The sequence below is a fragment of the Dichomitus squalens genome (assembly GCF_000275845.1).
Source record: "Dichomitus squalens LYAD-421 SS1 unplaced genomic scaffold DICSQscaffold_3, whole genome shotgun sequence".
NCBI classification, from domain to species: domain Eukaryota; kingdom Fungi; phylum Basidiomycota; class Agaricomycetes; order Polyporales; family Polyporaceae; genus Dichomitus; species Dichomitus squalens.
This window is the reverse complement of record NW_006766885.1, coordinates 613,588-630,153: the sequence shown is the minus strand read 5'-3', so window position 1 is coordinate 630,153 and position 16,566 is coordinate 613,588. Positions and strand designations below refer to the sequence as shown.

At 51.0% G+C, this 16,566-nt stretch overlaps 6 protein-coding genes across 6 annotated transcripts; 1 reads left to right on the top strand and 5 right to left on the bottom strand.

Annotated features, from left to right (window-relative positions):
• Positions 1-2,009: 2,009 nt before the first annotated feature.
• DICSQDRAFT_166243 (uncharacterized protein) lies at positions 2,010-2,510 on the bottom strand (the record flags this gene model as incomplete). The annotated part of the gene is made up of 2 exons (XM_007361765.1): positions 2,010-2,230; positions 2,363-2,510. 2 exons carry the CDS (start codon positions 2,508-2,510, stop codon positions 2,010-2,012), a joined length of 369 nt encoding a protein of 122 aa, XP_007361827.1.
• Positions 2,511-5,112: 2,602 nt separating this feature from the next.
• On the bottom strand, positions 5,113-6,076 carry DICSQDRAFT_143866 (uncharacterized protein; the record flags this gene model as incomplete). Its single annotated transcript, XM_007361764.1, has 4 exons — positions 5,113-5,159; positions 5,344-5,536; positions 5,591-5,962; positions 5,984-6,076. 4 exons carry the CDS (start codon positions 6,074-6,076, stop codon positions 5,113-5,115), a joined length of 705 nt encoding a protein of 234 aa, XP_007361826.1.
• A 4,859-nt stretch (positions 6,077-10,935) lies between these two features.
• DICSQDRAFT_124454 (uncharacterized protein) lies at positions 10,936-12,080 on the bottom strand (the record flags this gene model as incomplete). The annotated part of the gene is made up of 3 exons (XM_007361763.1): positions 10,936-11,226; positions 11,253-11,527; positions 11,597-12,080. 3 exons carry the CDS (start codon positions 12,078-12,080, stop codon positions 10,936-10,938), a joined length of 1,050 nt encoding a protein of 349 aa, XP_007361825.1.
• Positions 12,081-13,975: 1,895 nt separating this feature from the next.
• On the bottom strand, positions 13,976-15,361 carry DICSQDRAFT_166241 (uncharacterized protein; the record flags this gene model as incomplete). The annotated part of the gene is made up of 2 exons (XM_007361762.1): positions 13,976-14,588; positions 14,652-15,361. 2 exons carry the CDS (start codon positions 15,359-15,361, stop codon positions 13,976-13,978), a joined length of 1,323 nt encoding a protein of 440 aa, XP_007361824.1.
• Positions 15,362-15,417: 56 nt separating this feature from the next.
• On the top strand, positions 15,418-15,709 carry DICSQDRAFT_166240 (uncharacterized protein; the record flags this gene model as incomplete). Its single annotated transcript, XM_007361761.1, has 2 exons — positions 15,418-15,543; positions 15,617-15,709. 2 exons carry the CDS (start codon positions 15,418-15,420, stop codon positions 15,707-15,709), a joined length of 219 nt encoding a protein of 72 aa, XP_007361823.1.
• A 45-nt stretch (positions 15,710-15,754) lies between these two features.
• Positions 15,755-16,384, bottom strand: DICSQDRAFT_166239 (uncharacterized protein; the record flags this gene model as incomplete). The annotated part of the gene is made up of 1 exon (XM_007361760.1): positions 15,755-16,384. The coding sequence occupies one exon, from the start codon at positions 16,382-16,384 to the stop codon at positions 15,755-15,757; it is 630 nt and encodes a 209-aa protein (XP_007361822.1).
• Between the last annotated feature and the right edge of the window lie 182 nt (positions 16,385-16,566).

The following is a 16,566-nucleotide window of genomic DNA, read 5'->3' as shown; positions in this document are numbered from 1 at the left end:
GAACGGAACTTGCTTGTGTTACAAACGCCCTGTGGGGGCGTCTCTTCTTTCCTTTCTCCTCGTATCCTCTCTACCATGCATTCCCTCTTCTTACGGCACAACCCGGACACTCGTATTTACCATGGTTCCAACACTATGCTTCATATCCCCATTGTTCTCATCGCTATTGTTCTTTTCGCCATTGTACTACGTGGTCACAACACCACGTGACTCCTTTGTCCCCATTCGCTATTGTTCTCCATCGTTATTGTCCTGTGACTATTGTTCTCCAATCAGTTAGCGACCGTGTACTTTAGTATATAAGGACAGGTCTTGCACTGGGCACCCCAGTTTGACCTCTTGTACCAATCAAGCGTTCTCACTCCCTAGACCCCTAGTGACCTCGAACCCCCAGACCCCCAGTGAACCAGTGTGCTAAGCTTGTCATCAGTCTGTGTCCTCGTTGTGCATAACCTGCACACGACCCCTTGAGTGCTGACACGCTTCGCTGTAACAGCTTGAAGTTTGGATCACGGAGCAAGAAGACAAAGGTTACATCCGCACGTCCAAGAGTCCTACAGCCGCCCCCGTCTTCTTTGTCTGTGAGAAAGATGGGAGTTTACGTTCGGACCAAGACTATTGCACACTGAACGCGGTGTCGTACTTCTCGAAGTTTGGGTGTGAGAAGAGTTTATATAACAATTCTCGATATGTATGGGTGAGGGGTAAATCTCAGCTTTCTATAAACCTAAGAAGCTCTGCCACAAGGTATATGGGGTTTCCTGTTTTTCCAAAATTGACCTTGTCGAGTTTGGGGTGGTTGTGGTTGTATTTGACGATTCTGACAAAAGTCTGTGCAATACTGTCTAGCTTTGTGGCACTGTGTGTGCGTACTCTGACTATGTAGACCATTCACTGTCTCCACAGACTCTGTTCACAACTTTTTCGGGTGTACTGACTGTTCTGGCAGAGTTTCCCCTATATCCGGCTGTTCTATGCGTTCTGTGCTCGTTCCGCGAGTCTATCCGAGACTCTTTCTGTATTACCTATGCTGACTAGCCCTCTGACTATCAGCTGACCTGAGTGTTACCAATTGCTAAACCCCAGGAATCCGATCCTGCTAAGGTTCAACTGACTAACACTAACACTATACTTACTTAAACTGCTGAGTCAGTATGTCTCTTCCCCTCTTAGGGAAGGCTATTCAACTCTCAACTGATATGAAACTAGACTTTATAGCTTTACTATCAATTGCTTATGCAGTTACTGAACACTTGCTTTAAGCACACTTGCTTTGAACTGGTGAATTCTTGACTGATTGAATTTTTTTGGGGGGCACTTTCAGTCTAGTATATATACCTTTCTGAAGACCTTCCAGAATGTTCTATCTAGCTTACAAATGTCTATCCTAGTTTCTGACTAAGAGCTGACTAATTGATGACTAATCCTTACTAATATCCTCCTGGAACCTTCTCCAACATGCCTGAGATACTCCAGAACCTAGCAGAATAATCTGGTACATGCTAGAATATTCTGAGACCTTCTAGGTCATTGTATTATGCTATTTATGGACTATTGGTCTTATGTTGAGTCATGCCTAGCAGATTGATAAGCAGACAAGTCCCTATGAGCTTTATATGAGACCATTTTCTTGCAGAAAAGTCTAGAATGTTCTGGAACTTTCTGTAATGTTCTGAAATATTCTTTACTGTTCCTGAACATTCTCCAACTTGTTCACCAGTTCTAAACGATGCTTAGTCAACTGTTACCCTTTATGGTTATATGCTGGAACATTCTAGAACATTCTATAACTATAGCCTGCACATGTTTCTTCAGAATGCTTAATTGATCCAAGCTTAGATTCACAAGTTGTCAATCTAGTGTGCCGTTTCACGTCCATCAATGCAACTACCGAACAAGTCCTGTCTGATCCTTATATGACTATACAGGACTATATGTGGCCTGAACCTTGTCATTGATCTCTCAATCGTTTGTGATAGGGTCGAGGGAGACACCTAACAACTTATGAGTTATCGGTACTCGAATGACAAACAGTGTAGCTTGCCTGGAAGATAGTCCTCATTATCTGGTTTCCGCAGGATCTTGACTCCGCTGACCACGTTCCAAACCACTTGTGCCCACCAGGAACTTGTGTCACCGACAAAGTACCCATATGATACGGCGAGGCTGAGGATCACCAGTGACTGGATGTGTTGTACGAGCACGATGACACGGCTCTCCTGGTACTTGGCTACTTAAAGGACTCAACCAAGAAAATGTACATCCTTAGGCAATGTCCAACCCGGCTCTAACATGCTCGGAAGAATCCAACATGGAGTATCGGGAGGTGGGATTGGACCAAATGGGTGCGTTTTCGGCACACAAATCCGTGGAGTGTGGAAGTGAAGATGGTGGGAGTCCTTGCGTACAATCACGGGGCAGCAGATGATGTCGTCCAAGTTGAGCTGGTCTGAGAGGTATGGGATCATCTCGTCGGGGATTGTGAGGGTCTGTTGGAGAATGGTAGACATGATGGAAGGTGCCACATTACAAAACATGGACCCACCGTTTTACGCCTTTTTTGATGTTTGACGCCTGTGGTTATGTGATAGGTTCCAATTGCCACCTGTCATATGATTATATTGCTGGTTGTAAGCCATGTCCAGGTGCCAATCCATTTTGGTGCCTGACATCCGCCCCACAGTTTTACAGCCGTCCCCGGTTGTTTTCTTCCACTGTTACACTCTTTTTACTTGACTTCGTGTCCGTTGACTGACTGGTGTATTGTCCAACTCTTCCTCGTCCCTTATCTGACTGTAAATATCCTCCTGGTCTTCTTCTGCATCTGAATGAATGCCGAGAATATCTGCTAATGGTTATCTTTCAGATTATGACTGTCCCCATTCACAGGTTCTGAGTGCGGTCCAACGGGTCTATGGCTAAGTCATCAAGGTCTGCTTCTGATGGGTTATATGCTAGGAGACGGAATGCTGCAATGCTCTCCCGTGCTACATCTCTATTGAGTTCCCTGATTATGTATGAGCCATTCTGCGTCTGTCAAACCACTTCGTAAGGGCCTAGGTATCTCGGCTTGTGTTTCCGGTTCATCTCCTTTTCTACTGCTGTGTTCCTAACTAATACTAAATCTCCACTCTCGAAAGCTGTCCTTCTAAGTCGGTGAGCAAATCTTCTTCCAAAATGCTCTTTTGAATTCATCCGGGTCCTCTGGAGTACTTCTGCTGCCTGTGCTATATCCTCTGGCTTGCACTCGAGCTGACGGATTCGCAGAGCTAGGAGGTCAGCATGTGACATGTTTTGCCTAAAGCCTTGCACCATAAAGGTTGCTTCCTGCAGGTCCATTGGTAAGACTGGATGTACACCATGTAGTAAATAGTATGGGCTGAATCCTGTTGACCGCCCAATTGTAATTTGGTCTGCAAATACTACATGTGGTAATAGAGATGGCCATTAATTGATCTGACCTTCACATGCCTTGACCAATGCTTCTCTCATGATAAAGTGACCACGTTCTACAACTCCGTTTGCCTTGAGTTATACGGCGAGATGCGGATATGGTGTATGTTGTATCTATCCACCAATATCTTGAATGCTCCTTTGGTTTCTAATCCGTTATCTCTCACAACATGTTCTACTGCTCCATATCTGCAGAGTATCTGTTCCCAGAAGAAGCGGGCTATCTCTTGTGATGATGCTGATCAGAGAGCCTTCACTTCGGTCACACCTGATAGATCATCTCGACATGCAACTATGCAGGTATATCCTTGTGTGAGTGGCATATGAATTACATCCATATAGACCTTGAAAAACAATCCTGCTGGAGTTGAAATTGTGATGGGTATCTCTGATTTCCTAATACTTCTGACTTGGCACTCATGACATGATCATATATGGTGTCAAACATCACTGTGGTAAAATGGCCAGAAGAATCTCTGTCTAATGGTCTCAAAGGTAGCCTTCTCTCCTCTATGCCCTAGTTGCTCATGTGCTTCCTCAAGAACTTTCCGTCTTGCACTTTCTTCTAGTAGTACCTGTACCAGAATTCTGTTCAGATATTGCCTGTACATGTGACCATCTTGTACAAAGTACTGCTGGACTTTCTTCTTGAACTTGTATCTGGCGGCTGTTGATGTGAACTCTGGTAGTACTGATGTAGTCAGGAATTCATGAATGGTCCTCAGTGTATCATCTTGAGTGGTGGTTGCTGTGAGAAGCACAGAGGCCTCATCTGATCTTTCCATGTACATAGCAATACCTTCCTCCCATTTATTATCCTCATCAGGGATTATCTCCTCTCCTTCGGCCAATGGTCTTTGTGACAAGGTGTCAGGTCCTTTATGCTTTGTTGCGGGAACGTGTATTAACTTATGCGGATACGTAAGTATCTCGGTGATCCACCAGTTGATAACTGCATTCGGCTGGAGGTCTGGTGGAGCTAGCATGCCTTTAATGTACTTGGCATCAACCTCTATGTGGAGTTCCTTCACAGCAACCAAATATAGTCTACACTTCTTTAATGCTCGGTACAGACCATACAGTTCCAACTTGGCCTGACTATAGTTGGCTTCTGTCTTGTTCATTGGAATGGAACCATATTGTGCTGGTCTTCATTTGTTGTTCTCATCAAGCTGTGACAGAATGTAGCCTACTGCATACTTGCTTGAGTCCACAGCTAATATTACTGGCTTTGAGGATGAATAGTCTATTGGACAAAGTGTGGGTGCAGATGAGATTAGATCGTTCATCTCATCAAATGCTGCCTGTATCCGTGCATCCCACACAAACTCTGCCTTATGTCCAGTGAGCTCACATAGTGGCTTTACTTTCTCTGAAAAGTCTTTGATCCAGATCTGCACTGTACCGCAGAGGCCTAGAAATCCTCGCACTTCCTTTACTGTCTTTGGCACTGGCCAGTTTCTGACCTTGTCCGCCTTGTCATCTTCTGGTACTCTTCTTCGGGGGTGCACTTTTGTCCGACTATGACCACATTTGGTTGACAGACTTGTGCTTTTAGTCCTGATATTTTAATTTCTGCACGACCAACTTGATGTAGTATTCGGTGCACATTCTGTGCATGCTCCCATATGAACCGTCTGATACCTAGATTCTCCTTTACTACTTCAGGATTTCCTTCCACATCTGGGTAGCATATCTGCGGTCCTCTGATTGGTAAGTCATTGATGAACACGTTAGCTATGTGTGGGATCTCATCTTGCAATATAAATGTCATGCATGCCTGAAACTCAGCTGGCGAATTTGTGAAACCCATCGGCATTGATGTTAGTCGCAACAGTCCTAGTGGCGAGTGAAATGCTGTCATATCACGACTGATTGGGTGAAGTCTACGTCCAACAAATGCCCAAAACAGATCTAACACTGTATAACATTGTCTTCCTGCAAAAGGTTCTACAAAGTCATCTAGTACCGGAGGAAGCCCTACCTTCCGAATGGTAACTGCATTCAATTTCTGTAGGTCATGCACGATCTGTAGCTTTCCATTCTTCTTTAGGACACAAAACCATCTTGAGCGGTATGATGACTGACATCACTCGTATACTCCGGCTTCTAGCTTTTCCTACAGGAGCTTGATTACTTCATCTCTAATACCTGGTGGAACCGGAATGTTCTTCTCCACCCATGGCACATGCGGAACTGTTGGTATAATGTATGGTGAGAAGTAGTCCTTGTGGAATGTTCCTCTGTCTGACTCCTCAAACGCGAGTACACCTTCGTTCAGGCAGAATATGTGCTGGAATAGTCTCTCCTCTTCTGGCCACAGAAATCCCCCTTCATTTATCTTCATTGCTTCCAATTGCTCTTTCATTAACTTTCTAGTTGGCACAAACTCTAGCGGATGCGGAGATAGATACGGTAGTGTGAGCAATGGATCCTCCGGTATCTGCCAGACTACTTGTGCTCCTTCCGGAAAGACTCCTGGGATCGGCTTCACTTGCTGAGCTACTGGCTCATACCATCCCGAAAATACATGAGCTTCTAATAGCCTCTGTTCTCCTTTATTGTCGCTTCCCCAGTCTATATCCACAATTGCTTCGTCTTCCTCATAGTACACCTCAAACATGTAATCCTACTGACTATGCATCTGATTGGTAATGGTTGGTTCTCGGTTTGTGATCATTGGCAGGCGCTTGCTTGGGTAGTGCACGTGGTGCTTAGTATTCTTGGTTGTTGGTGATGACTGGTGTGTTGGTTGAGAATGTGTTGTGTTGCACACTTGTTTGTTGCTGGTGTAGTGTTCCAATGATGGGTTTGCAGTGCCGAATCATGTGGCCAGTTTTACGTCTTAGCGAGGGCGGTACCATATAAATACACCCTCCGCCCTCTAGGCATTTTGATGTTCCTTATTTCTCCCAATGCCTACCGGCTGCCTGCCACTATCGTTGTTTTCTTCATTGCAAAGGCGGTGGCTGCTATGGCTACTAGACTTTTAGTCAGTCATCAGCCATTGCCATTGCGATGGATGACTGCAATGGTAGTGGTATGCAATCATCTATGGCTCCTTGCCTTCGTTTGTCATTTCGGCTTATGCAATCATCCTACAGTTCCGACAGTTGCTCTTGTTTGATAGCTCCTTGGGTACTGTCCGATTTCTCCTGCTAGTGGCATTGTCACAGGCTGTATACGGCTATCATTATGGTCGACACTGTCATGGGGTGAACCGTTACAACTTCTGGTCTTTCCGGTAGATTGTCAGCACATGCTATGACGGTGCATCACCATCGCGATAGCAGTCTACAGTCTTTATTGTCCATATATCAAACTACTTCTAGTCATGTATCACCTCTACATCTGGCGGAGGGTGAAGCAAGGCTCCACACCTAGTCTTAGTACCAAACATTGACCTCCGCCTTTCCCGTGCTCTCTGGGCTGTTTTCCATTTTGCACGCTGAATCATATGTCGGATCACTGCTTTACGGGAGCCTGATTTTTACTTTTGCTGTTTGCTTATATGCACTGCTACCTGCACTCTTCTCTGCTTTTCCGCAAATTCAATCTTGGAAATCTTTGCCTCCAGACTAGGGTTCTTCATGACTCTTGGATCATTCATGCCTAGCTTGCAGGTCTTATATATACTGTTCTGGCTCTAGATCTTTTCCGTTACTTCTAGTAGGTTCTAGAAAGTTCTCGCATGCACCCGAAATTCCTGCGTAGAGTCCTTGACTTGCTCGACATTATTTTACAGGTGCATTGTCTCCCTTACGGGGCCGTTATAGATGCAAACAGACCAGATATCGCTTATGGACACGTAGTTAAGTCTTTAAAGGATATATTGCGTGCCAACATGTGCTTATGTACAGTAAAATACCCCAAATTGCTTCTAATATAGTTGTGTATGGCTTCCGGAACACTTGCAGCCCTGTAAAAAGGTTATTGGTGGACGCATGCGTGATTGGGACACGTGCACAGCTTGGAAAGGACCGGCCATGCTGATCCTATCTTATCTGATGGAGATAAGATTGGGCGTCTATCTTGTCCCAAGGAGGTGCATCACTCGTCCCTCCCTTCCTGTCCTCCTGCCTGTGCCCTAGAACTCTGGTCTGCTCTCTTGCTGCTGCTTAACTCAAAAAAACTCTTGTCTTGATGTCTGGGGACCAAGACGACGCGGATCCAATGCCACACGGCCTCCCAGCCACGCTTGGGAACACCATCCTTATAGTGCTGGTCCCTTATCGCGGACGCTAACCTCACTCTTTTCCTCAGTCCCGTTCTCTCTCTCCGACCAACACTGACAACAGTCTCACTCTTCATACGCTTGTGGGCAGCAAGAATGCCGGCGTCATCCTTGGAAAGGCTGGCACAACCGTCGCAGAACTCCTAGAACAGACCGGCGTCAAGGCTGGCATCAGCAAGGTGTTAGCTGCAGTGGGCCTCAGAGGGGTCACAATGGCCTAAGTCGAGCTCTGTAAGTCTTGAGGACCACAGAGTCGACTCAGGCGCAGATGACGGCGCACAGAGCGCGTGGGAACTAGCTAACACGACCATACACTATGTGGCGCTGGAATGGCGCCAAACGGACCAGAAGTGCGTAAGGTAGACACTATTCTAGAGTGCAGTCAGATCTACAGAAATGGAGACTACTAGTGAAAGAAATGCGATATCTCTATGTGAAAGAGAGTTGTGACTATACGAAAATTACCGTAGATAGCGGACAGCGCGAACTATGTATAGCGCGATGCGGGACTTGGTGCGATTACAATCGACGGCGCTACAGCACCGATTCCAACACAAGGTCATCCCTGGCGTCCATAAGCAGGTTCTATCCTCCCCTCTTCTTGCAGACTCCTCCTTGAATGTGTTGCGACGGTCTCTCTGGGCCTGAAGAGCCCCCCTTTCGATGCTAAGGGTCAACTTCCGCTCTCTTCTTTGCATGCTGGACGCATTGTCACCATCGCAACAGACGTTGCATCGTTCTCATGGTCGGCTCTCCCGCTCTCTTTCTCTCTCTCACATGTTTTGCTACAGCTCCATTTCCTGGCTCTCCTCTCCTGTTGACTTCCCCCTCTTTCACTTACTGGCACGACACGCAGAGGCTGATAGGCATGCCTGTATGTAATACGGGCGCCTACCGGTCTCTGGCGTTGTTGTGCTCCTGACCTTCCTCCAGCCTTCTTCCTACAGTCCTCCCTCCTGCCTATCGGTGCCGTACTTCACAAGAGGTGCCCCTACACTACTTGTATACAAATTTACAGCCCAGCCAGCCACCTTATCCAACGTCGGCGGCCCTCACAATCTCACGTTGCGCCCCCAAGCCCCTCAAAAACTTTATCACCTTACTTGTTTGCGGTAGGATGGGGCGAATATTGATTGCTGTGGGTTGTTGGGGACTGGGAGGACCTAAGAGGTGCTTAGGATGGGTGACATGGGGTTCGTTCAGGTACGTTGCCCGCTGTCGTCCCCATTCTCGCATTTCCTCGCACACCCCGGTTTCCTTCCTCAAGACTTGTCTCCCCCGCGCACTACTCACATGTTTATGGCTCACACAGATACTTTATTGCTTTCTACATACATATGGGGGGTGCGTGCACATGCAGCGCTGCTGCAAATGAACCAGGGCGGTTGCGGACATTAGTTCCGCAGCCTTGGTCGTTTCTATTTAATTTTTGGACCCCCCCTTTTGTGACTGTAGGCGTAGGCATTGCGAGGTCAAGGACAGTTGAATGCCGATTGCTGAGCAGGCGAAGGGTGTTGAGTTGGCTGGAGCACGTGGAAGGGGGCTGTCACAAACCGCCCTCACGGCGCTACGTTTCCTTTTCGATTCGGACCATTGCCTCGTACATTTCCTTATTGTTCACTACTCGCTATGGTTTCCCTTTTTCCGCACATGAACAATAGCTCCCTTTGTCTCCATGTCCGCTATTGTCCTACACCCCTTGTACTTCGTACCCATGGTGACACTATTGTTCTCTAGTGCCCATTGTTCGTTCCCTGTATATAGCTGGATCCCTTGCTACCTGGAGACTCTAGTTTCGACCTCTTGTCTCCAGGTAAGCCATCGTGTATTTCGCTCTGTAGATACTTCGCTCAATACACAACTTGTCTCCAGTCCTGCCTGTTGAGCTCCGCTCCAGTCTCACTGCGATCAGAGCTCGTCGATGCTCCTGCCTGCCTCGCTCGTCTCCACTTACTCGCTCGACAGTCAGTCGTAACAGGGGCGAAAGCCAACTGACCGCACCCCAGCTAACGTGAGCACCTCCCGACTCACCATATAGCATACAGAGATGCTTGAGCATCGAGCACGAAGCTCAATGCTCTCACTTACACATCTTCGGACGCCCCGTCAGTACCACATTGATTTGTCGTCTTGGATACTCAGCCAACCTCCGACTACTCAGCGTCGTCCATCGACGTTGCTCTCACCCATCGGCCTCCATCGCCTCGTCGTCCTATGGCCCCATTTGTGGCATCACTTCCTCACTATCTGCTCACACCGTGCAGGTGCTCACATGGCTGAGCGCACTGGCGTCGTCATCCGTCATCTCTTTTGGGGCGCCTCTCGCCTGGTCACGGTCCTCGTTCCCCTCAATCTCTCCGCACACTCCTCTTGTCCCCTCAAGATCAGTTGTGGGCACACACACAGCCGTGTTGTAGGTGCTCGGAGCTCTGTAGGCATGGTGGGACGAGTACGCGGATCCCAAGGAGACCGTACTTGTCCCTTCCTGGTGAGTCCTTCTCTCATCCCACAGCGTCGTGAGCTCTTGTCGGAGGAGTTCGGCGAGCTGTGAGTGGCCGTACTGGGTTTCCTTTCCCCAGTATGGACCGTGGCGCGTGCCTCGTCTCTAGTGGCTGCAGCGGTCGCGTCGATTGTGATGTCGTCCACGTCGATACTCTCCTTGCGAGGTGGGGAGCCATTCTTGATCCCCGTCCCTTTCTCTTTCGTGTTTCATCTCGTACTCACCCCGCCCCGATTGCGGCCTTCTCGGTCGGGGGTCACTATGGGGGTCCATGCGGTAACCTCTCGCAAATGAGCTTATCGCTCGCGAGACCCTGCTGGGCAATGGTCCTCCCATCGTGGGCTGTCTCTTACTGATTCCTCTTCCCTTCCTCTATAGCCAAGCATCTGCCATATATACTGATCTTTCCACTCTTCTAGGACCTTCTTTGCATGGTGCTCGAGCCTCGATGGCTTGGGTACCTTCTTGCGCGATGCCTCTCGCACCTGCTAGAACCTTCGGGTTCTTGCTCGTGTGGAGTTGCATGTCCGTACCAGGTTGGGGTTCGTTCGGGTGACTTTGTGAACGGGGCTTTTGTCCTGGACGTTTTTACTTGTGCCTTCCCTAACCAGGAATTTTTTCCCAACTTTTTCTGTCTGATTCGTACTTGATACTGACACACTATTACTACAGGATTCTTTTAACTTCTTTTTTAGGTTGTTTCTGTCCGTATTCATTAGCGGATTCTTTCCGTCCGCCCCATTTCGCTCTACTCAGTGTCGCTCCCACCTCCTACAACTGCACCTGGGCCATACATCGGCACAACCTCACCATACCCCACCTTTCCGCTCAAGGCATGGCAGATCAACTTGATTACGAGTCGCATGAAGCGACGCTCGTCCTTGGTCCACAAGCGGGCTGGGACGAGCAAGATGTTCTCGAGCCCGACGTGCTCGGCCACCTGTAGCGCTAGCTTTGGGTGGTCAAACGTGTCCTTGACGCTCGCGCGGGCATGTTTCTTGTGCAGGCGCAGGACTGTCGGAAGGATCAGTGGCGGTGTCTGTACGTACTGTACAGCGCACGCACTGGGGCTCTCACAATAGCTCTTCCGGGGCTCTGGACGTTGTAGCAGGCCTGCAGGCCTTCGGCTTCTTCTTCGGCACTCGGAGCCTCCTTGGTAGCCTCGTCAGTGACGGGCTCAGGCTCAGGCTCGGGCTCCGGGCTCAAGGGATACTTGAGCTCCATGGGCGTGTCTTCAGCTGAGGCAGCCTCTTCTTGGTTCTCCGGACTGGGTTCTTCTTTGGATTTTGCATGCGCAGTCCACCTCTGAACCTCTTGTACCTTAAGCTGGGGTGTTTTGACTGTACCAAGGCTTCTTAGCAACCGGATGATAGCTAATGATAGGACTTCTTTTTTAGGATATGACTCACCCGGAGTGGGAACTGGGCGCATGCGGGGCAGCAGAGGTGGCTCCGGGTCTGAAAATCCCACGCTTCCAATAAACAAGGGCATCGGAGTCGGACGACAGGGAGGCGGGTCCCTGGGTTCCAAAGGCTGTATGACTGGTGCCATAGGGGGAGAGTTGGCCGGTGGGGCAGGAGGTCCTATCAGAGGGGGCAATGAAGGGGCACCCTCTTCGAACATCATGTAAGCTGTCCCCATGTGGATCTGACCACCTAGATTGAGGCAAACCCGCTCGAAAAGGTAGGTGTCGACCGAGCTGGAGAAGTCCCATGGTGATAGAAGCCTTGGAAGAATGTAGGTATTCTGTGCAGTGATAAAGGGGCCGGATTCCTGGATAAGGCTCACGTGACCCATCGTCTGAGAATAGTAGTCCCGGATGAAGTCGAAACGAGTAAGTGGGCTCCGGCGTAGGAAGTATGTCAGTGGAGAGGTGGGTCTACTGCCAGGCATGACTGTCTGTGTTAGTGTTGGCGCCTAATTGTGTCAGAGGGACAAACATGGACAAACATTAGCAGCACGACGCTGTAGCCACATTACTGTACAATTCCTAGTCCATATGGCGATGAGCCTCTTCGATTTGTGTTTGAGGCCTGGGTGAGGCTTTGTTCTATCTGGGCCTAGAGAGCCCTGAGTGCCAGTTTGGTGCCCTAAACCTCTTGTCTATGTGTCTATGCCTCTCTCTCTCGCTCTTCCTTAACTCTATCATTTGCTCTCTGCACTCGCTATCTGCACCCAATTCGCCATCATCGACCAGATCACACCACTGCCGCTAACAGTCTGTACTTAACACCTTCTGCTGTACCCTCTCTCACTTATATACCTTATTCTACCACCAAGATCTTGCCTGTTCAACTGTGCCAATGCTCCTGAATATCCTGTTGCCTTGCTAAGTAGACCATCTTCCTCCATTGTGGGATAGAAGTTCTGGGGTCACATGACCTCTGCTGACCTTATCAACTCCGCATTTCCGGTACTCTGGGTGAATTAATCTATCCATTTACTCCGAGTCTTTATTGTTTTCTACACTGCCTTTCTGGGGAGTTATTGTCTGTCCTTTGACTCCCATCATTCTTTCTGGTCCCCAGCCAATCACATGTCTGATGTGATGACTAAGTTTTTCCATGGTCTCCATTCCTAGGGCTGTCTTGACCTTCTAAGCTCCAATAAATTCCGAAAAATGCGCAGAAAATTCTGGATCATCCTAGGGCAATCCAGGCCGCATTCCTCCTGGTTTGGAACCCTATACTAGTGTTCCCTTCCCATTTTCTGCCCCTTATAACCCTTCTTCCTCTGTATCTCAGTCAATTCTTCACCTTTTCTCTTCATTCGAAGTGCATTAGGTCCTATAAAATTAGCTCTTTTCACCTGACTACTTTTCTGACCCTTGATGGTCCAATCCGAGGTGTTCATTGGCCGGAGAAGCTGCTAGATTGGAGTTGGTTCACCTTTGATGGCTCTTTTCCGCCCCCAAAGGCCTAGCTGTTTCCAACGCTTCTTCTGTAACCAATGGCGGAGCGGTATGGTCTCGCTTGGCCGTGTGAGCACCAAAGCCTTCTTAGACAGGTGGGCTTGAGTTGGATTTAGCCACTTCTGTTGCATGCCTGATCTTAGTGTGCTGCAATGTGAGTTCACTTCTTCGACTGTGGTACCACTGTATACATATACTCTGAGCCTTAGAGCCTATTCTAATTATAACCCTAACTACGCAGTTCTGGCATGTTCTAGTCAGAACTCCTGATCACATATCACACAATGTTTCTTGACTGTGAGCTTCCGGTTCAAGCTACGACCTCACATCCAGCTTCTTTTCGATTTCTTCGGCCATTCCTTGTCCAATGTAGTACTGTAACGTTTACAGGTGTCGCCTGATTCACATAAGTCCAAAGTACACTGAACCAATCTCTAGATTGAGAGGGCGTATACTATGGTGGACGTGGTGAAAGGCTGAGAAGCCTTCGCCACGTCGCGCGGATCCAGATGGATCAGCGCCGATCACCATGACGATCCAGATGTAGATACAAGATGTAGATTAACTACGTAGATAAGATAAGATAATAACGATCCGTTACATTCTCCCCCTTCAGAACCTGTGCCAGGTTCTCATATGATACCAATGAGGAATAGGGAGTGCATGGAATAGCCATGTCCATATGAGAGAAGGGAAAAGCATAAGCGTCCGATAGGACGTGCGATGATGATGCGAGAGAGAAATGTTGATGCGGCGGGCGTGATTCGAAATTGCGGGTGGACGATGCGGTTGAGCGGGAGGCGGCGTGCCGGCAGGGCGACGCAACACGATGAGGGTGAGACACCCGGCCCCACACGTACGGAGGTGGTCAGCGTGCTCAGGCTGAGGGAGGTGACGGGCCCGGGGCGTCGGTCGACAGTACTGTACCACTGGGCCCCGGCTCATCAGCCTGGCCCTCGCCAATCCCATGCGCTTCTCCCATGGTTTCGTCGACGTCGACGCCCTCGATTACGAGGGGGAGAGGCGCGGTCGCGTGACCAGTGGTCGCATCTGGGTTTTCCTGCAGTGCCGCGACTTGCAACGCGAGTTCCGCGAGCACGGGCACAGCTGTGACTTCGGCCACGGTGCGCGGCCATTGGAGGAAGGCCTCCGCTGAGTTGGGGTTGCGGCGCTCGTAGTACTGGCGCATGCGTACCGCCATTGGCTGCATAAGCGCAATGGAGGCCGCGCTGAGCCCGCAATGGGCGTACCAAGCCGCCAAGTTGAAAATCGACATGTTGGTAACCTGGCCCGGGTAGGGGAGCAGTCGCTCCACCGTACCTTCGGGGTAGTGGCCCTCGTCAACGATTCGTCGATAGAGGCCGGGGATCGAGAAGAGTTGGGCAGTGACCTCCAGGAACCGCGCGCGCTCGGCCGACTGCTGGGCGCCCTTGAGCTTGGGGATGAGAGCGCGCAGGAGGATGTGGCCCCGGGTGTGATCCCGGGTTGGTCTTCCCAGCTGAGAGGGAATGGGGAGGTACACCGGCAGGGTGTCGGGGTACTGGTGCTAGTACTCCAACCACCTCTCCGGCGGGTCCGTCCGGCTCAGGTTCCGCATGCCCGGGTTCTTCTCGATGCGAGAGGGGTTCGAATGAACCGCTTCTCTCCCGAAGTCGCGAGCGCGACGGGCTTGCGATCGTGTCTCCGCCTGGTGCGGGTCCGACCAGCTCATCTTGAGCTGGTGGAGGTAGTTGAACGCGCCCAGGGCTCCGTTCGCGTCATATTGACGAAGGAGGTCGTGTACATGGTTGTACGCGCCACCTCCTTGAGCCCTGGCCGACCGCACCAACTCCCAGTACTGGTGATGGTTCAGAGGGACGTAGTCCGACCAGGCATCAGCTGCCTGGACCAGCGTCGCCTCCGGCCACACAGACATGTGGGGCTGGCGCACACCTCCTGGTACACGCGGATGGTCCAGTCCGGCACTCGGGCCCAGCGCAGGAAGCGTCGGCGCAGGAGGCGGGGGTGCCGGTTGTCGAGGTGTGGTCCCCGTCGCTTGGCTGATCAGCCGCTCCCGGGTCCGATGCAGGACGGCGCGGTTCGCATTATTGAACACGCGCTGCTTGCCCTTCTTGACGTTGTAGCCCTCGGACTCGCTGTCGACGTCGTCGTCCTCCATCTCGGAGTCGAACGCCGCCTCGGGGCCGAGGCGTCGCGAGCTTGAGGACGAGCCTTGCGGGAAGTCGCTTGACGGAAAGGGAGGTGCGAGCGACGACGATGACATCGTGTTCCCAAGCAGGTTTGATGGAACCGCTTGAGACGTGGATCGCGGCATGCCCGATGGCCCTGGGCGCGACGGCTCACCTCGCGGGGGGGCGTAGTAGCGGTCCCCGTACGGAAGCGGGGAGGGCCGGTTCGGAAATTGCTGGTGCGGAGGAGGACGAGGTGGTGCGGGCCGTGGTGGAGGTGAGCGATCTCGACGCCGAGGTCCCGGGGACAGGGATCGAGAGCGTCGATGACGACGCAACTCGTCTTCCAGTCGCCTCGCCCTATCCTCGTGGTGTTCACTGGCTTCCCAGGCTTCATTCACCCGGGCCTCCAGGTCGTCAATCTCACGACCCCGATCCTCTGACTCGCGGCAGAGGAGCTCGTTCTCCTTCTTCAGCCGCTCGATCTCCTATTGGAGTTCGGCCGGCGTCCCTCCCCCTTCCGAACCCTGCCATCGGCGGAAGTGGTCGTAGAGCCGCTCCTGAAGGGCGGCACGCGCTGTTCCATTGGCTTCCACGAAGGACGTGTCCGTCCTTGCGGCGTCCTGTATGTGGCGCGCCCAGGTCGTACAGACCGGGCATCCTTCTTGGTGCACCAATGGTGCCATGTTGTCGCTCAGGACGATCCACTGCAATGTCGGCCTCGACATCAGCAGTGGCGGCATCCCCGGGGGCATGGATATGGAGGTCGGCGCTGGAGGGACGAATGGTTGGATGGGGCCCGCGTGCGCCGTTTGCGGCGCGTAGCCCATGTACGACGGTGTCAGCTGGTACCTCGGATCGAGGCCCATCGGCATGCCCATCGTCGCGCTCATGTTCCCCTGGAACATAGAGGGCTGCACGATGTTGCCCTGATGCTGCCCGTACGTTGACGACGACGCGTGAGGGCTCGCGTGCATGGGCGGAGAATGCGCGGCGAAGCCAGAGGCCATCGGTGGTCCGTGCTCCACTGGAGCCGGCATGGCAAAGTGCGGGTTGGCCTGTGGTAGCTGTTGCTGCTGTTGTTGTTGCTGTTGCTGACCGTCGAGGTCGACGGTCATAGGGGCAAGGTGCTGGTGCTGGGGCTGTTGAGCGTCTATGGTGGTGGTAGCGTCGAGGGCGACGTTGAGCTGGGGGCTGGCGATGGCGGCAACCTTATGTCATCTTTTGACGGGCCATGAACTAAGGACGATCGAGATCGGATCGGATCGGCGCTCGTTCCGTCCGATCAGTATCGTGCCGT